The 17141-nt window shown below is 33.0% G+C and overlaps 1 protein-coding gene across 4 annotated transcripts in view; it reads left to right on the top strand.

Annotated features, from left to right (window-relative positions):
- The window catches only part of STRN3 (striatin 3), a 106168-nt gene that overhangs the window by 61536 nt on the left and 27491 nt on the right, over positions 1-17141 (top strand). For 2 of the 4 annotated variants that reach the window (XM_040476867.1, XM_040476865.1), the window contains exons 6-8: positions 2239-2368; positions 4818-4959; positions 10016-10126. In XM_040476867.1, the coding sequence (XP_040332801.1) occupies positions 2239-2368; positions 4818-4959; positions 10016-10126 (383 nt within the window). Of the gene's footprint in view, positions 1-2238; positions 2369-4817; positions 4960-10015; positions 10131-17141 lie in introns of all 4 variants that reach the window. The other 2 variants (XM_040476868.1, XM_040476866.1) reach the window with 2 other exon arrangements.

Raw genomic sequence — 17141 nt, 5'->3', positions numbered from 1 at the left:
AAAGTTGGGTGAGCGATCCACTCTTGATTTGGCTCAGGTCATGATCCCAGGGTTGTGGGATTGAGCCCTGCGTCAGGCCCTATGCTCAGCATGGAGCCTGCTTACAATTCTCTTTCTCTCTGTTTCTCTCTGTCGCTGTCTCCCTCTGCCCCTCCCCCCTGCTCACGCGCTCTCTCTCTCTCAAAGAAAAACAAAAAAGCAAAGGCCACCATCATGAATGCCAGAAAGAAACATCTCAGAATAAACAGCATACTAGCATGCAAGTAGTAAAGTCTCAGACCTTGTAGATGTAATTTTCATTTTCCTAAAGACTAATGATGTTGAGTATCAGTTTATGCTATTCATGTATCTTTTTGATACAGTGTCTATTTGAGTAATTTTCCCATTTTTATTGTTTTATTTGTTACTGTTAACATTTAAGTGTTCTTTATATGTTCTGGACACAGGTCCTTCATCAGATATGTGACTTGCAAATATTTTCTCTCAATCTATAGGCTTTTTTTTTAAATTCTCTTAACAGTGTCTTTCAAAGAACAAAGTTTTTAATTTTGGGAAGTTGGATTCATCATTTTCCTTTTATGGATTGTGTTCTATTTGTCTTATAAAGCCATGCACATATATTGCTGTGATCAAAAACAATTCTAAAAACCTAAAACACGAGTTTCACTTTAGAGACAGAAATTTCTCTCCAAGGGACAGCACTACTTCATTTGTCAAAGTTCAAAACAGAATTCTCAGGTCTTCAATATACTATTTTCTATTTTTCTGCTATTAATGTACCAATTTTGTCAACTATCATTTTGCCTTTCATTTAATCCCCAAATGTTAAGAGTTACAGTAAATGTTGAGCTGAAAAGTATATGTTCTGTTATTGTGGTAGTTTTTTGTTTGTCTTTACTAATTTGTATTTGGACAAACCATCTCTTAACTACATTCAGTTTTTATGCAGGCCCTTAAACAATGTGCTGGAACAGGCAGAGTATAGTAGACCTGTTAAAATCTATGCCATGTGAAAGGGCTATTAAAAAATAGTCTGAATTATATTGTATCCTTAGAAACAATCAGGGAGGGGGAAAAAAAACTCCAAATTTTAGATTATTCTTTTTGGTACCCACAGATCATCTAGTTCAACCCAAACAGTTTACAGGTAAAGAAACTGAGGCTAAAAGGTTTAAGTGACTTGGCCAAATTCAGTCATGTAGTTAATGGAAGAACAGAGACTTGTATTGTGAGAGGCTGTGTTGAGCTGAAATTTCCACCATTCTCTTGCTGTGTTGTTAGACATTTAAAAAGCTTTTTAAAAACTTCTTTTGTAAATAGAAGAGGAACTCAGATTATAGCTTAAAAAATGAGTTTGTAGGTAGATAAAAATAAATTATCACTATTACCTAGTACACAAATGGTTCTGAAAGACTTGAAAGTATTTCTTTAGTATATTAAAAATCCTGGTTTCTAGGTAAGAATATCTGTGAAATGGATTGGAATATCTATGTCTGATTTACCCCATAACTTTAAATCTGGGCAGGTTTTAGTCTTCAAATATTTGGGCCAAGCTACAAGAGGTTGTAAAACTTTAAGAAATGCTAAGTTTAGGGGCACCTGGCTGGCTCAGTCAGTAGAGCATGTGACTCTTAGGGTTGTGAGTTCAAACCCCATGTTGGGCATGGAGCTTACTTAAAAAAAGAAAAAGAAAAAAAGAAATGCTAAGTTTAAGTTGCTTGCTTGTGATGGCTTTATTTTGAGAAATAATGGCACATTTGAGTGTCTATCACTATGTGATTTTATTTTGATACAGTAATTACTCAAAAATATTTTGGACAGTAAACATTGGAAAAACTTAATGACTTTTACTTGAGCCAGAAAACAATCTTTTCTTGGGTACTTAGGCGTTACATTATAAGTAGGTTATCATTTGAATCTTTATACTACTTTCCTTCCTTTTATTTTTTTTAAATTTATGAGAAAGAGCACAAGCAGGGGAGGGGCAGAGAGAGAGAGAGGGAGACACAGAACCTGAAGCAGGCTCCAGGGTCCAAGCTGTCAGTGCATAGCCCAACCTGGGGCTCAAGCTCACGAATTGTAAGATCATGATCTGAGCCAAAGTTGGACACTTAACTGACTGAGCCACCCAGGAGCCCCTCGATACTACTTTCAAGTACTGTTTTAAAATAGGAACCAGAAAGAAATGTTAGAATTAACCACTGGAATATCTGGATTCATCTTTTTCCCCTTTGACAGGCCCTCTGGTGATGTTCTTGAGACATTCAATTTTTTAGAAAATGCTGATGACAGTGATGAAGAAGAGGAAAATGACATGATTGAAGGCATCCCAGAAGGAAAAGATAAACATCGGATGAATAAACACAAAGTAGGAACTCATTTTTTAATTTTTATTAGCTAATACACACACTGTGGCTGTGGGAGGGCAAGTCCTGATCCCTCAAAAGCCAGAGGTGGGCCATCTGCTCTGATTCTCTCTCCCTCACAGCAGGGCTTTTATTCTGCACAAGCAGATTCAGAACTACTCACCCTTGTTTCTCTCCGTATGCCTGGCTTCCCAGGAGCCTGCAGCCGAGATGCCCAAGTGAGGATGGGTCAGTTAGTTGCTAATTCCCAAAGCTTCCTAGGAGAGTCTGGAGATGTGGAGGTGAGGCCTCAGGAAGGGGTGGCTCCCCAATCCGATATGGACGTCGCCCTCAGCCCTGGGTGGAACAAGATTATTTACACTGTATTGTCACAGTGTTTTTGCACTTTCAGATGTTCTAAATAATACATACTGTATCTTGGTAGTACATATTACTTTATGTATTTGAGATACAGAAAGGCTAAAAACTTGAGAATATATATTTGGAATACAACGTTAAGGAGCTTTCATGTCAGTGTGCACTCCACTGGGTCATCAGTCCTAGTACCCACCTGATACAGTGTCTATGTTTGCTACTTTATTTTCCCAATTTGATACACACCTTACGATGTTTTGGTATTTTGAGATGAACTCTGAGTACAAAGCTGTACCATAACACAGGATGTCAGTTGTTGGTGTGACTGGACGTACTTGCATCAATAAAAGAACATGTTGCTCCCCTTGGAAAAAAAAAATCTATTCTATTTGGAATAGAAATTTTCAAGATGTCTTAAGTTACATTAGAGTGATTGATCATTTTTTATTTTATCATATCACATGAAAGTTTTATATATAGTCAGCTGTTACTATTACCCACATTTAGTAGAAATTATTATTTGGTGTATCATTCACTAACTAGCCATAAAGGGTCTGTTTTTATAGAACTAGTTGGTGGTTTGAAACTTAAAAAAAAATAACCAGGAACCCTCTCTCCACTGCTGCTACAGTTAACAGTCACTGCTGAAGTCTGACTCTTCATGTGCAGTAAAATACATGATAAATTAACTCAAGTTACAGTGGGGATACTCCCACTCTGGATGAGGGAGTAAACTATGGATTGTAAATATGTGTGTTCACATTCTTGTTTTTTGGTAAGGATTAATAAAAATTTACTTTTGCTCGTAACCTAGGAAACTGGATTATCTATTTGATCAGTGATGTGGTTTAACTATAAATATAAGCAAATTAGACGATCCATTTTTGAATTATCATAGTAATATATATTTTTTTTAATGCTTATTTATTTTTGAGAGAGGGAGAGAGCATGAGCAGGGAAGGGGCAGAGGGAGAGAGAGAGAATCCCCAACAGGCTTCACACTTAGCCCAGCACAGGGCTCTATCTGAACTGTGAGACCTGAGCCTAAGTCAAGAGTCAGACACTTAATTGACTGAGCCACCCAGTCACCCCGAGAATACTTCAAGTATGTTAAAAAAAAAAAAAAAAAGTGGATAGGTTAAGTTTTGGTTCCTTGGGATATTAAGTAATGTGGGGAAAATGCCAGCTTTCCTCAAAAAAAGTTGCCATGCTGTAATTGCAGTTCTCAGTGTTTCTGTCACATTTCATGTGTGTAACACGGGTGAATAGAGATTTTGATCCTTTCCCTTTTTTCGTTTTGTTTGTTTTTTTCCCGCTGGGATGCATAGCACTGTTATTATCACAGCTATTGACCTAAGATCAGTTAATATCCTTCTTAGCTATGCCATATCCCTGTGAATAATAGAATCCGTAGGCACTTCTCAGTGAGTGAAATCAGTTCGACACAGTGTATCAGAATATAAGTGATTGCATGGGTCTATAAATAGGGTAATTGTGAATCTTATAATTAAAGAACTTAAATATTCTTGCTTAGTATTTTAACGATTTTGTACTACCACATTACTTGCATCACATCTTAACAGTAGTCTTCACATGGTGCTGTTAACCATTTATATAGGGTACAATCTGTGATTGGTGAACTACATGCAAAAACTAAAATTTTGTGTATTTAAGTAATTTAAAAATGGGAGTATAAATATAAAGTTAATGGTGTTACTCATATGTGGAATTTGAGAAACTTAACAAGACCATGGGGGGGAAGGAAAGGGGGAAAAGTAGTTACAAACAGGGAGGGAGGGAGGCAAACCATAAGAGACTTTTAAATACAGAGAACAAACTGAGGGTTGATGGGTGGGGAGGGGAATGGGTGATGGGCATTGAGGAGGGCACTTGTTGGAATGAGCACTGGGTGTTGTATGGAAGCGATGAATCACGGAAATCTACCCCCAAAACCAAGAGCACACTGTACATACTGTATGTTAGCCAATTTGACAATAAATTATATTAAAAAAATAAAGTTAATGGTGTTAAAAACATATAAAGGACCCCTTTAAAATCTAGGATAAAAATAATTTTTGGCTTATGTTCCATTTACAGATAGGTAATGAAGGTTTAGCTGCTGACCTAACTGATGATCCTGATACTGAGGAAGCACTGAAAGAATTTGATTTTTTAGTGACTGCTGAAGATGGTGAAGGAGCTGGAGAAGCACGGAGTTCAGGGGATGGCACAGAATGGGGTAAGTTGATAAAAAAAAAATATGGGGGTGGGATAATATCTAGCCCTTAAAGATATATTGCTATTAAATATTATACGTGGAATGTGAGTATTTGAATGTATGGTAGCGGTTAAGCAAGAGCAAGGAGAAGTGGTAGTGAATAATTTCAGGGTGTGCTGCACCAATTTATTTAGGTTTGTTGACAAAATTATGTTTAATATATACTTTTTGGTAAATTTTGATTTTTGAAGCTTATTGATTTAAAGGTGAAATAAATTCAGTTCTTTTCTTTTTAGCAGATTAAAAAAAACCATGCATGTATATACTTTTAAACATTCCCATTATTTAATTTGGCAATGTATCTAGGTTTAAAGAAGACTTAACTCTTTTTGTTATGCCTATATAATATTATCTGACTTATTACTAGAAAGTAATAAAGCTACTAATCCTTAATTATAGCTTTATGTTGAACAAGGCTTAGTGAAGGTATTAAACTGTATTACATACAATATTTAGTATGCATATATTAGGGCCTAGCCTTTGGGAATGATATGTAATGCTAATAATAATTCAGCCATAACTGAAAGAAAAGTTTTCTATTTATACAGGGTTGAAAACCTCATTAGAAAGTAGAATAAAAGTGTCAAAATTACATTAAGATAATAACCTGAGGTCCAATATGTTGTTCATTTAATCAGCTTTTAATACAAGCATGTTATCTGGCAGGTAGAACACACATTGTGTTTACAGAGCTTTATCGGAAAAGGTTACTGTGTACATTAACGCATATTTCAGTCAAGTACCAAAGTTGCTTAGCTATTTGCAGGAGGAATTAGCACTAAATACTTAAAAACTACTTTGGTGATGGGAAACACGTTATTAAAAATGTTGTATTTATATATTGAACCAATATTGCTAATAGAAGAAATAAAATTTCATAGGTAAGATAATTGTTAACTATCCAGATAACAATTTGAAGCGCTTAAAAATCTGGATTTTGTTGCCAGCTTTCTTACTGTTTATAATTCTCAAGCATTGTTTCAGACCTTCACTTACCTCTTCTTCTAAGTGGAAAGAGAAGAGGCACATTAGTTGAAAATAAGAAAAAAACTTCAGAATTACTTTATAGTCTTTGATTATACATTTCTGTACTTACTTGAAAATGGCTATATTCTAGTTTACTTTTCTTAAGAATTAGCCTTGCTCAGGAGACATGGTAAAAGTATTAAAGTTTTTGTTAAGCTTCTTTGTGCAACCCATTCAAGTGTTGGAGATACCTATTTTTTTTTTTTTTTCTAGTAGTTTCTAAAGTACTGGGGTTTTTTCGCAGGTTATTTTATAATTATATAAATACATTTAAATTATATATATATAATTATTTTATAACATGTATATTTCAGGTTTAGAACCCACAGACACATGAAGAAGAAATTAAAAATTACCTATAATGCCACTATGTAGAGAGAATCATGGTTAACATTTATATATGTATATTTATCTTTATTTAACAAAGGATTTTGCTGAGTGCTGATTTATAACCCACACTTTTCACTTAATAAATTGTTCTTCTGCAACAGCAGTTTTAATAGCTTCATAATATTTTGTCAATATCTTCCATTATTTAATTGGGGTTTTACTGAGGAATATTTAGATTGTTTTCATTAAAGATAACAATCAGTTTTCGAAGATCTGTGTAGCTAAATCTTGGCACATCATCATTCCTGCTTTCTTCACCTAAAATTGCTGGAAGTTTATTAGTCAAAAACATACAAAAATTTGGGGAATTTAATTTGTATAAAATGGCATTATTTCTTTAATAATGAAGTACCATATTGTTTACAGTTGATGGTCCTTCTTTCCAAAGACTTTTGCAGTTTGAGGAGCAGGCCTAAATAGTGAATGATAACTATAAAATGTTATTTACTTTTACTATTAATATTTGAGTTACCTGAATCTCTGTGTAAATGGAAGTAACTGAAAGTTTCTTCCTTCCAGATGAGACTGAAACATCTTTAAAGCATTTTAAGTTCTTTAGAAGGAAAAGAACAAAATGGTTTAAGCAATTTCTTTCCTTAACAAATGAAAACTGTCAAAGGATCTTTGCAGTGTTTCTGAATTTATCTTTTCTACTCAACAGGTTTTATATTCAGTTTTTCTAAAACAAAGAGGATGGATATACAGACATAACGTTTATTTAACTCATTTGCTTAGATTTGAATTTACTTAAATGGGAAGGTGGTGGTTTTGAGATTTAAATTATTGGGTAAAGGCAATTTTTTAGTATTTTTTTGGTTTGTTTTTAATAAGTAATGTATCCTAATGAAACATAACCCAGTACATACCCACAGTGGATAATATGTTATTTTGTATGTCAGAAATCTGCTCAGATATATCAAATTTTGAAACCTTTTATCATGTAAAACTGCTGCTTTTAAGAGAGCTTTTAAATCCTGTTTTTTTCTCTTACCTACATTTGTATTGTAGTCTGAGTTTAATTTTGGTAGTTTTTAGTTTTTCTGCTAATCAAAAATGTTAGTGGGCTTTCTAAATTTGCTGTTTCTCTCATGGAGACTTGGCATTTTGAGCATGTTTGGTTTTTTTTTTTCCTCCAACTTGAAACTGTGATTTGTGGAAATGTATAGACTAAAAAAAAATAATTAGTATCTGAATGTTTATATTTAAATATAATAGATAATTAAAGTATTGAATATATGCATAAAGTTGGTTATATTTTTATGTTACATTAAGTAGATTTATATAATTCCTCTGCTTTGATAGTTAGCATTACCATAGAAGAATTTTATGTTTTTGTGGTTTTGAGTTGTTATGGGTCATTTTTGTGTGTGTGCATATTTGTGTTTCCTTTTAAACAAAAAAGTTCCCGTAACTGATTCAACCTCATTTCTTGGTATTTTTCCCCCCTAGATTTTTAAAAAACAGAATTAATATGTAGAAGATTATGCTGCCTCTTCCTTTTTGCTCTTAACTATTTCTTAAAAGCAATATCAAATCAGCTGTTACTTACCAGGCAAGTTTCAGGATGTTTTCTGAGCACATATGCATTCACCAACCTGTTCGTTGCACTGCCTTAAGTTAACCTTTGTTTTCTAGACTTTAGGTTATCTTGCAAGTAATACTTGTTTTTTTCCTTAGGCTTACCCGTTTATTTTCTTTTGCTTTTTTACTCCAGTACCCTTTGCTACTTTAATTACAGTTACTCACAGCTTTATTTTTTCTACAGAGGTCTTTGAAAAACTGGCTATCTTACTAAAATTTTAGATCCTGTGGAATTACTTACCACTTAAGATTTTTTTTGTTTGCTTTTGTAGGTTTAAAATGTGTCCATTTGGCTTACTTTAAGTGGTCATTTTTAAAAGTAATTAATTGCTTCATTAAGATGAGTGCAAATGATTAATTCTTCACATCACTTTTTTTTTTTTTTTTTGGAGTCTTCAGTAAGTGCACAGAAGGATTTCTCATACAACACAGTTTTCTGTAAACTTCATGATTAGAGTACACGAAAAGTGAATTTTCTGTTTAAATCATTATTACTACATTATTACAAACAGTATTAAAATTTGCAGATTTGACAAATAATCTTACGTGTAAATTTCAGTCTCGAGCAACCCACTTTTAAGTAATTCAAGTTGGCAAATTAACTTAAAGTTTTGGATTAATCTTTTTATATACTGACTACCTAAGATTATAGGTATATCCATAAGGGAGAAAGTGATAATAATTATAGTAGGAAAGGCCCAAAGTACAGTAAGTAATTGAATTTGTATGTGTCATTCAAATAGAGTTTCTTTTACTTACTAGATATAGCAATCTATAAAAGGGGAGGAAAAAGGCTATTTAATGTCCACTGAATATGGATTAAGTCAGTGAGGCCCAGGCAGTTTATAAGACTTGTGAGCTAAAATAATGAGTTACCAAAAATGTAACAAGTGTTTTTTCCCTAAAATCTTACTATTTTGTCAGTCTTGATTGACTTAGCCTATATGTTTTGGTATAATTTTTATTTAGTGACATGCTTATATAAATTCCTGGTTGTTACTCTTTTACAGAGAGTTAAACTTCCTAATAACGTGGCTGTTTTAGAACTAAACACATGAAGGAAAAGCCCATAATACTTAAAAGGAATTCTAATAGACTTACGTTTATTCTGCTTCTTTTTAATGGTGTTTTTCTTCTAGATTACCATAGAGTAAAATTTTTGCAGGCACAAGTATCTACTTAAAATAAATACAGATTTGTGATTCAGCTAAAATAGCTGAAGTTTCATCTTTAGCAGATGTACAGCTATGTATGTTTTCACTTTTCCATGCTTGTCACTGCTTTTATCTTACCCTAAAAAAAATCAGCCCTAAAAAAATTCTTCAGTGGAATTTGAGTTTTGTTTTTTTGTTTTTTTTTGCTAATCTTAGTTGTAGACCAATGGAAGAAGGTAATGAGATGTGGAACTATTTGGGTGGGGTGGGGGCCAAGGTGGGCTTCTCTGAATGCTTTGTATGTATTATTTGAGACATTGTATTTTGGAACTATATGTATGTATTATATTGGACTAGAATGCCTCTCCATTAGTATAGTTATCCCGTGCATGCAGAATCAGTGTGACAGAAGGTGCATGAGTATTTTCATCAATAAAATGGCACTGACCTTTCCAGCTTGCACTCTTATGAATAGTTCGCATGTAATTCATTCATTTGCTTTTATGATGCTGGCTGAATAATTTTTATTAACATTTTTATAAAGATGCAGTGATCTATTTTGTATAATGTTTTCTAATATAAGTCCGTTGAACATTAGTCATTGAAAGAATAATAACCTTCAAATTTGTGATTCATAGAAATGAAGCACCATTTAACTGTTAGTATTAACTGTATAGAAACTTGTGAGATGGGCTTTTAGAGTTTGAGCTGTGAATACCAAAACTGAAACTGCACCTTTAAAGTATTTTGGGTATATGCTGTTAGTACATTTTTATTATGATTATGTAAAGCTGTAACAGTTAACTGCCAACAGCTTGCATTGCCAACTGCTGATTTTTTTTCTTTTAATAATATGCTGCATGTAGATAAAGATGACCTCTCCCCACCTACTGAGGTTTGGGATGTAGACCAGGGGCTAATAAGTAAACTGAAGGAACAGTACAAGAAGGAACGAAAGGGGAAGAAAGGGGTGAAGAGTAAGTGCAGATTCTATTATAATTTTTGTATACCGATCTTTGAGAAAAAAAATTCTTCAACTCTGTGTTTTTTTTTTTGTTTTGTTTTTGTGTACTGGGCAACTAACTTTAAATTTTGTTGTATAATTAAAATTTATTTGAATATAATTTAGGATGTGTTATTAAATGCAGAATCATTTAAAATATGTTATTGAGGATGAAGGAAAGGTTTCAAGGAAGGGTTTTTTGTTTTTGTTTTTTTAAGCTTTAAAAAGTTTACCAAATTGTAAGGAGTATTGGCCTTGGAATTAAAAGTAATAAAAATTTGTTCAGAAGGGAGAAAGTATAAATTTCCTTATTTTTTTAGTAGGATGTTACAGCTGTAATCAGCTCGTATCTAGGTTACATCTTTTAGTTTGGGAATCCTTAAATTTAGTAAATTCAAAAGACCTTTCCGTTGTTACTGCTTTCTGGCCTTAATCCAACAGCAAACCAGGACGCAGCAGAAAAATCTCTCTTGGGTAATATTTTCTTGACTTCTGTAGCAGAAGGCCACAAGAAAGGTTTGTTTGGTCAGTGAGTGAGGAACATTTGGTACCTCATAGTATTTTTCACTGTATTGTGTCCAACCACTGTATTATAAACATATAAATTTAGCTACAGCACCTCTCAAAGAAATCGTTCATTTCCATTTTGTGAATCAAACTTTAAGAACAGCCACATGAACGACATCTTCAGACCTTTGAGTATTAAATGAAGACACTTGAAACTTATTTTGGGAAAACTTTTTTGACTATGTCAAGGACAAAGTGAATAGCAAAGACTGAAACCATATAGGCATTGTCATATTCCTTTCTGTGGAACAGATAGATTAGTTTATAAAATAGCGAGTGTAGTGGAAATGGGTATAAGTTTTTTTCAGTTAAAACTCTTTTAAATGGTTTAATTTATTGTGGAAGCTAATAAATTTGTTTTGGGGACTTTATCTGTTACACAATTTCTTTTATAACATTATGCTAATTTGTTATGCATGTGAATGAAAACTGTTCTATAAGAAGTTTCAGATTATTCAGTGAACTTTTTGTATTTAAATAATTTAGTGCTGGGCAGGGGCTGTGTTCAGCTCTAACATCACTTGCCTATATAATTTATGCATGTGTAGTATGAAATACTTTTCGCATGACGACTATTGTAATACAGACACCATGACATTAGAATTTTGGGATTTAGGTCTTTTTTTTAATGAAATGAAGTAGTTTAATATTAGATTACTTATTTAATGTATGTTATTCATGAACTGATTCATCTGCTGCAGGTTTCTTTCCAAAATGTTAGATAATGTTGCTTTAATTTAAAATAAATACATTTTTTTTCCCTGCTGTCATTAGATCTATACCTTTTTCAGGTTTAGAAAGAAGATAGAAGTTAATTTAAGGTCTCTTTTAGTTGTAGGTTTTAACTGTTTCTAAAAAAATGGTTTTATGTTTTTAAAATATATTTACTTATTTAAGAAGTATTAGAAACAAATGAACTGAAACTAAAATTCAGAACCCCCATAAAATTTTAATTTAATTAACTTTTAAAACTAGGATATATTATGAACAGTTTTGTTATTTGTCTATGTAGTTGACACTTCATAGAAGATATCATTTCATGTCAGTAAATGTTCCTGCTGTATAACATGTTTTCATTTGTTTTTTAACCAAAAAAAAGTACCCTGTTGTCAAATATAAGATTGGAGAACTATGTGAAGTAGACAAAAGGGGGTTGCTGTGATTAAATCAGGAGCTGGGGCCCACAGAGCCATCATGCCTGAGGCTCTCATGTCTCAATACTGTTTCATTATCTAGATATGTGCTGTATTATTTAGCCAGGTCCTTTTAATTTTGATTTTATGTTGTTTTTTTCAAAAAAGGAACTAACTTTGTTTATATAACCATAAAAATAACACATGATTGTTATTCAGACAGTATAAGAAGTATAATATATAGAAATAAAAAGAAAAAAATGAAAAACACCCGCAAACTTATTACCTAGAGATTAATATTTAGCAATCTATCTTTCCATGTTTTTCTAAGTATCTTTTTTTTTTCATTTTTCAACAAGAATATCATTAAATTAAGTCATTTTTTCTTAATGCTTCACAGTCCTGTGAATGAAATACAATTTTAGTGGTTCCACAGTATTGTATTTTGTAGATTTAACCTGGCATCCATTAGTTAGACCTTCAGATTATTTCTCATTTTTAATGTTTTTATAAATGTCAAGCTACCTATATAAAGAGAAAGATAAAATGTGAGGCTTCCAGCAAAATGTCTTAGTAACGAATTAGGAGATAATGTGTTTGTTTTTGCCCTTTTCTGTGAATTTAAATTAAATCTTTTTGTTCTTGAATGTAGAGTTCAATGTGAGCATATTGGCTCTGAATCCCTGATATGAAGATAAAACTTAATGGGGAAAAAAAAACTCCTTTTTATTTATTTTTTTAATGTTTATTGATTTTTGAAAGAGAGAGACAGTGTGAGCTGGAGAGGGGCAGAGAGGGAGGGAGACACAGAATCTGAAACAGACTCCAGGCTCTGAGTTGTCAGCACAGAGACCAGTGCGGGGCTCGAACTCACGAACTGTGAGATCATGACCTGAGCCAAAGTCAGACACTTAACCAACTAGGCTCCCCTACTTTTTAAATTGATGTATCATAACTTCTAATGTCTTAATCTAGGTAGATCATCATATGAATACAAAGATTAATTTTATGTGAAAAGGATAATTCATGAATTTTCTTATTCTTTTTAGCTATCTTTGTTGGATTTTATTCTGCTATTTTATCAGATATAGCTTTGTAAAAGATAGAATAATTCATAAACTGAAGTCTTTAGATTTCTTTATTTCCTTTATCCCAAAATGTGAGTGAATTAGACCCACTGGACCATAGCACTACGTTTCTACAGATTTTTAGAGGGAAGAAAATTATTTGCTAATTTTAGCACATACATTCAGCAGATGTAATCCAACCTAAATGCATTTTTGTTAATGAAAAGGAAAAAAAAGTGAGCATATCAACTTTTTAACTTTGTAAAAAGATTCAACCATGATTTGACTCTTAATTGGAAAGAATTCTAAAATCCAAAGCTAAGAAACGAATGCATGTCTTCTAACTTGTCTACTCCACTCTACCCTTTTTTTTCCACCTGAGGCAAAAGAAAATGACTTAAAAGTGACAGTTTTGCCTTAGATTGTAGATACAATTCAGTATTAATTTCATGTCATGCTAAGTGAGATATACTTAGGAGATACACTTTATCTGTTAATACTTTTTTTTAATAAAAAAAATTTTTTTAATGTTTATTTTTGAGTGAGAGAGAGAGAGAGAGAGCATGAATGGGGAGGGGCAGAGAGAGAGACAAAGAATCTGAAACAGGCTCCAGGCTCTAGGCTCTGAGCTGTCAGTACAGAGCCTGACGGGGGGCTCGAACTCACGGACAGTGTGATCATGACCTGAGCTGAAGTTGGATGTTCAACCGACTGAGCCACCCAGGCGCCCCTATCTGTTAATACTTCTAAAAGCAAAGATCATGAAACTGAAGAGACTTGATGCAGTTATTTTGCTCTCTGACTTTCTAAGTGTTAAGCTTCCTTTTCTTTTTAACTTTTTATTTTGACATAATTTAATACTTAAGGAAAAGTGCTATTGCAAGAAAAGTGCAAAGAATTCCATGTAATTTTCACCCAGGTTCCCCACATGTCAATATTTTACCACATTGCTTTATTCTTTCCTCTCTATAAATACATGCATTTATTATTATGAACAGTTCAGAAAACAGGTTGTAACCGTGCTGTTCCTTAAATGCTTTAACATATGTTACCTGACCACAGAAACATTACCTAAGTGACCACAGTGCAGTGATGAAAATCAGGAAATTAAGTGATGTAGTACTGTTATCTACCCTACAACTCAGTTTTCCTTTATTCTTTAATAATTTCTTAAGTGTTCTACAATTGGCAAAGGGAGTCAAAGGGAAGGATCTAAATTAATTGTGTTAATATTTTGGTCTGGTATGATTTTTCTAGAAAAATTTTTGATGGTCTCCATTTTACTGTATTTCATACCTCAGTAAGAATGTGTAAGTAACAAAAATCAGTGTAGCATCTAGATTAAGTGTGAAACATCTGAGGGGCGCCTGGGTGGCTCAGTCGGTTAAGCATCTGACTTTAGCTCAGGTCATGATCTCACGGTTAGTGGGTTCAAGCTCTGCGTCAGGCTCTGTGCTGACAGCTCATAGCCTGAAGCCTGCTTTGGATTCTGTATCTCTCTCGCTCTCTGCCCTTCCCCTGTTTGTGTCTCTCTCTTAAAAATGAATAAACACTAAAAAATAAAAATTAAAAAAAGTGTGAAGCATCTGAAACCTTTATTTACAATATGAGGGAGGAGTTAAAAATCTTTTAAGATTTCCTTTGATTTTTGTCTTTTTCAACGTGGAAAGTTTAAATTGTGGATTATGGTGTATTTTCTTTTGATAGATGCTTTTATTCTATGCCCTTTTGTTACTCCTGTGCTATTTAAGACCTTTTAAAATTGAAGCTTATTAAAATTAGATTATTTCGTATCTTTTCTTCAAGTGATTTATAGGCTTTTCCCATTTCAAAGATTCACATTCTGAGAATATATATGTTTACAGTTCTGGTTCTTAGTGAATGAACTTAGTTTTCCTAATGAGTGTCATGTGTTCCAACTTTCCGGTCTTTTCAGTGTATAGAATATGATTTTCATTCCCCTTCTTTCCTAGTGTTAATTGAATTTCTGTACATCTTTTGATTTGATTGTCAGTACATTGGAAAAGGGAAGTCTTTATTTTTTTCAGTATTTTTAAAATATAAATTATAAGTGAGTGTCCCTGGATTGTTTTCTCGTTTTCATTTTTTTTACATTTCCTATGAGTGTTTGTCATTTGTTCTTCCAGATCCAAGATGACAAACCATCACCAGAAAATGTAATCATTTTGTCAAGTCTGAATTTTGTCCAAATATCTGTATTTTGAACATTTTATCATTTAAGGAGAAATTATTCATTTGCAGCAATAACATTTTGTAAGCGTTTCAAAACAACTTGGCACACACTATGAAATATCTTTGATATTTAAGCTGCTTCTGTCTAGGAGTATAGTATAAATTTGAAGAGCTCATAAAACAGTTCAGTATTGTCTTTTGCATCAAATCAGAGACAAAAAGCAATTGTTTCATAGCAAAAGGGTGTGGTTGGTTTTATATTTCCTGCTTTAATTTCACATCTTTAAAACCAACCATTCACTTCATCAACTCAGATTTCTTTATTTGATTTTTGTCGTCCCCCCCCGCCCCCCGCCCCGACCCTGAGAAAATATCTTAACTAATTCATTTTGACAAGGGTCAGAAAGTATCAGATTGATACTCTTTAGAGCAGTACTCTTTTTAAAACTACAGAATCCCTTTGTGGCTAAACTAGTTGATTTTCCTTATAATTGTGATGTTATTTTTTTAAGATGATATTTTATCATGTGAAAACTTTATTCTAGTTAGAATAATAGAAAGTAAAACAGATCTAGTAAACATGATATAAATCCTCATTTAAAAGTTTTAATATTTATTTATTAAAGAGAGCACGCGAGAGCCAGTGGGGGAGGGGTAGAGAAAGAGGGAGACACAGAATCTGAAGCAGGCTCCAGGCCCTGAGCTGTCAGCACAGAGCCCAGCCTGGGGCTTGAACTCACAAACCTTGAGATCATGACCTGAGTCGAAGTCAGATGCTTAACTGACTGAGCCACCCAGGTGCCCCAGCTAAATCCTTATTTTAAAATAAACTTACCTTTTCCAGATTGCCTACTAACGGTTGCTTTCACTTCAGAATATAAGTTTTGATAAACACAGGGTGCTTTTGAGAAAAGGAAAATGTTAGATTCAGTTAAAAAAAAAAAAGTACTGTTTTATTTAGAATAATACAATCTATAGAAAGGTAGATTTCACACATCCTGAATATGTGTGATTGAGAATATGTATAGGTTTAAAAACACTAACACAGCAGTCTGATCAGTCCATAGTTTGGCTTACATGTGGCATAATTAGTATGTGTTTCATTGTCCTGTAATCTGTTTAGAGGATTGTGATTTGTATAGATTTGATGGCCATGGTTTAGGAGGTAGTTGGGTTGTTTTATAATTCATAGTAAAAAAATATGTTTTCCATGTTGTAAAGTTATTTTTCCTTCTGTGGAGTCCAATAGTAATTAAGAATCAGATTTTATTTAATAAATGCTTAATGAGTTTTCAATTAGGCCCTTGAATGTTTTTATAATGTGTATAGTATTGTTATACTAATACCTTTACAGTGTTCTCAATACTGCTAATTAGACTCAGATTTTTTACTTGAAATTGTATTTTGTTGCATTTATTATATTTAGGATCTCGGATAGATTTAGAAAGAGAATGAAGACACATTAAATTTGTATTTGAGGTGTATTCTACAAACTAGGGACTAAATAAGACTTATATCTGGTTATGAAATCTGCTTTGATCTTGTAGCAATTTTTGAGAAACTAGAATTAAAGCAGTGTTCTTACATCTTCTCCTGAACTTGGCACTATGCCACAAAAAGACTAATGTTTGTAGTAAAAAAAAAAAAAGTTATTACGTAATTTGGGTTCTTCAGTTTAAATAATAACTTTCATGTTATCTCCTATTTTCCTTTCCTTCCACATTTTTCAGTCTGTGTATTCAGGAAGATTATGACTTCACATCTGTAATAAAATCCTTTCTCATCTTTATTGTTTTTGACATTACCTTTCATGAAATTATCTGTAAGGTAATATCTAATAAAGTCAAATGTTATGGTACATACAAGTATAATAAGAATGAGCAGGGAAAGGTCAGCAAAGGCTTCATAGAGGAGATGGAACTGGTTTGAAAGAATGGGTAGAATTGTGAAGGTTGAAGTGCATGTTAGAGGATAGAACTTTGTGTGTGTGTGTGTGTGTGTGTGTGTGTGTGTGTGTGTGTGTGTGTGT

The sequence above is a fragment of the Herpailurus yagouaroundi genome, unplaced genomic scaffold, assembly GCF_014898765.1.
Source record: "Herpailurus yagouaroundi ecotype Mexico unplaced genomic scaffold, PumYag 141, whole genome shotgun sequence".
Taxonomy (NCBI): Eukaryota; Metazoa; Chordata; class Mammalia; order Carnivora; family Felidae; genus Herpailurus; species Herpailurus yagouaroundi.
This window is presented reverse-complemented; position numbering and strand designations above follow the sequence as displayed.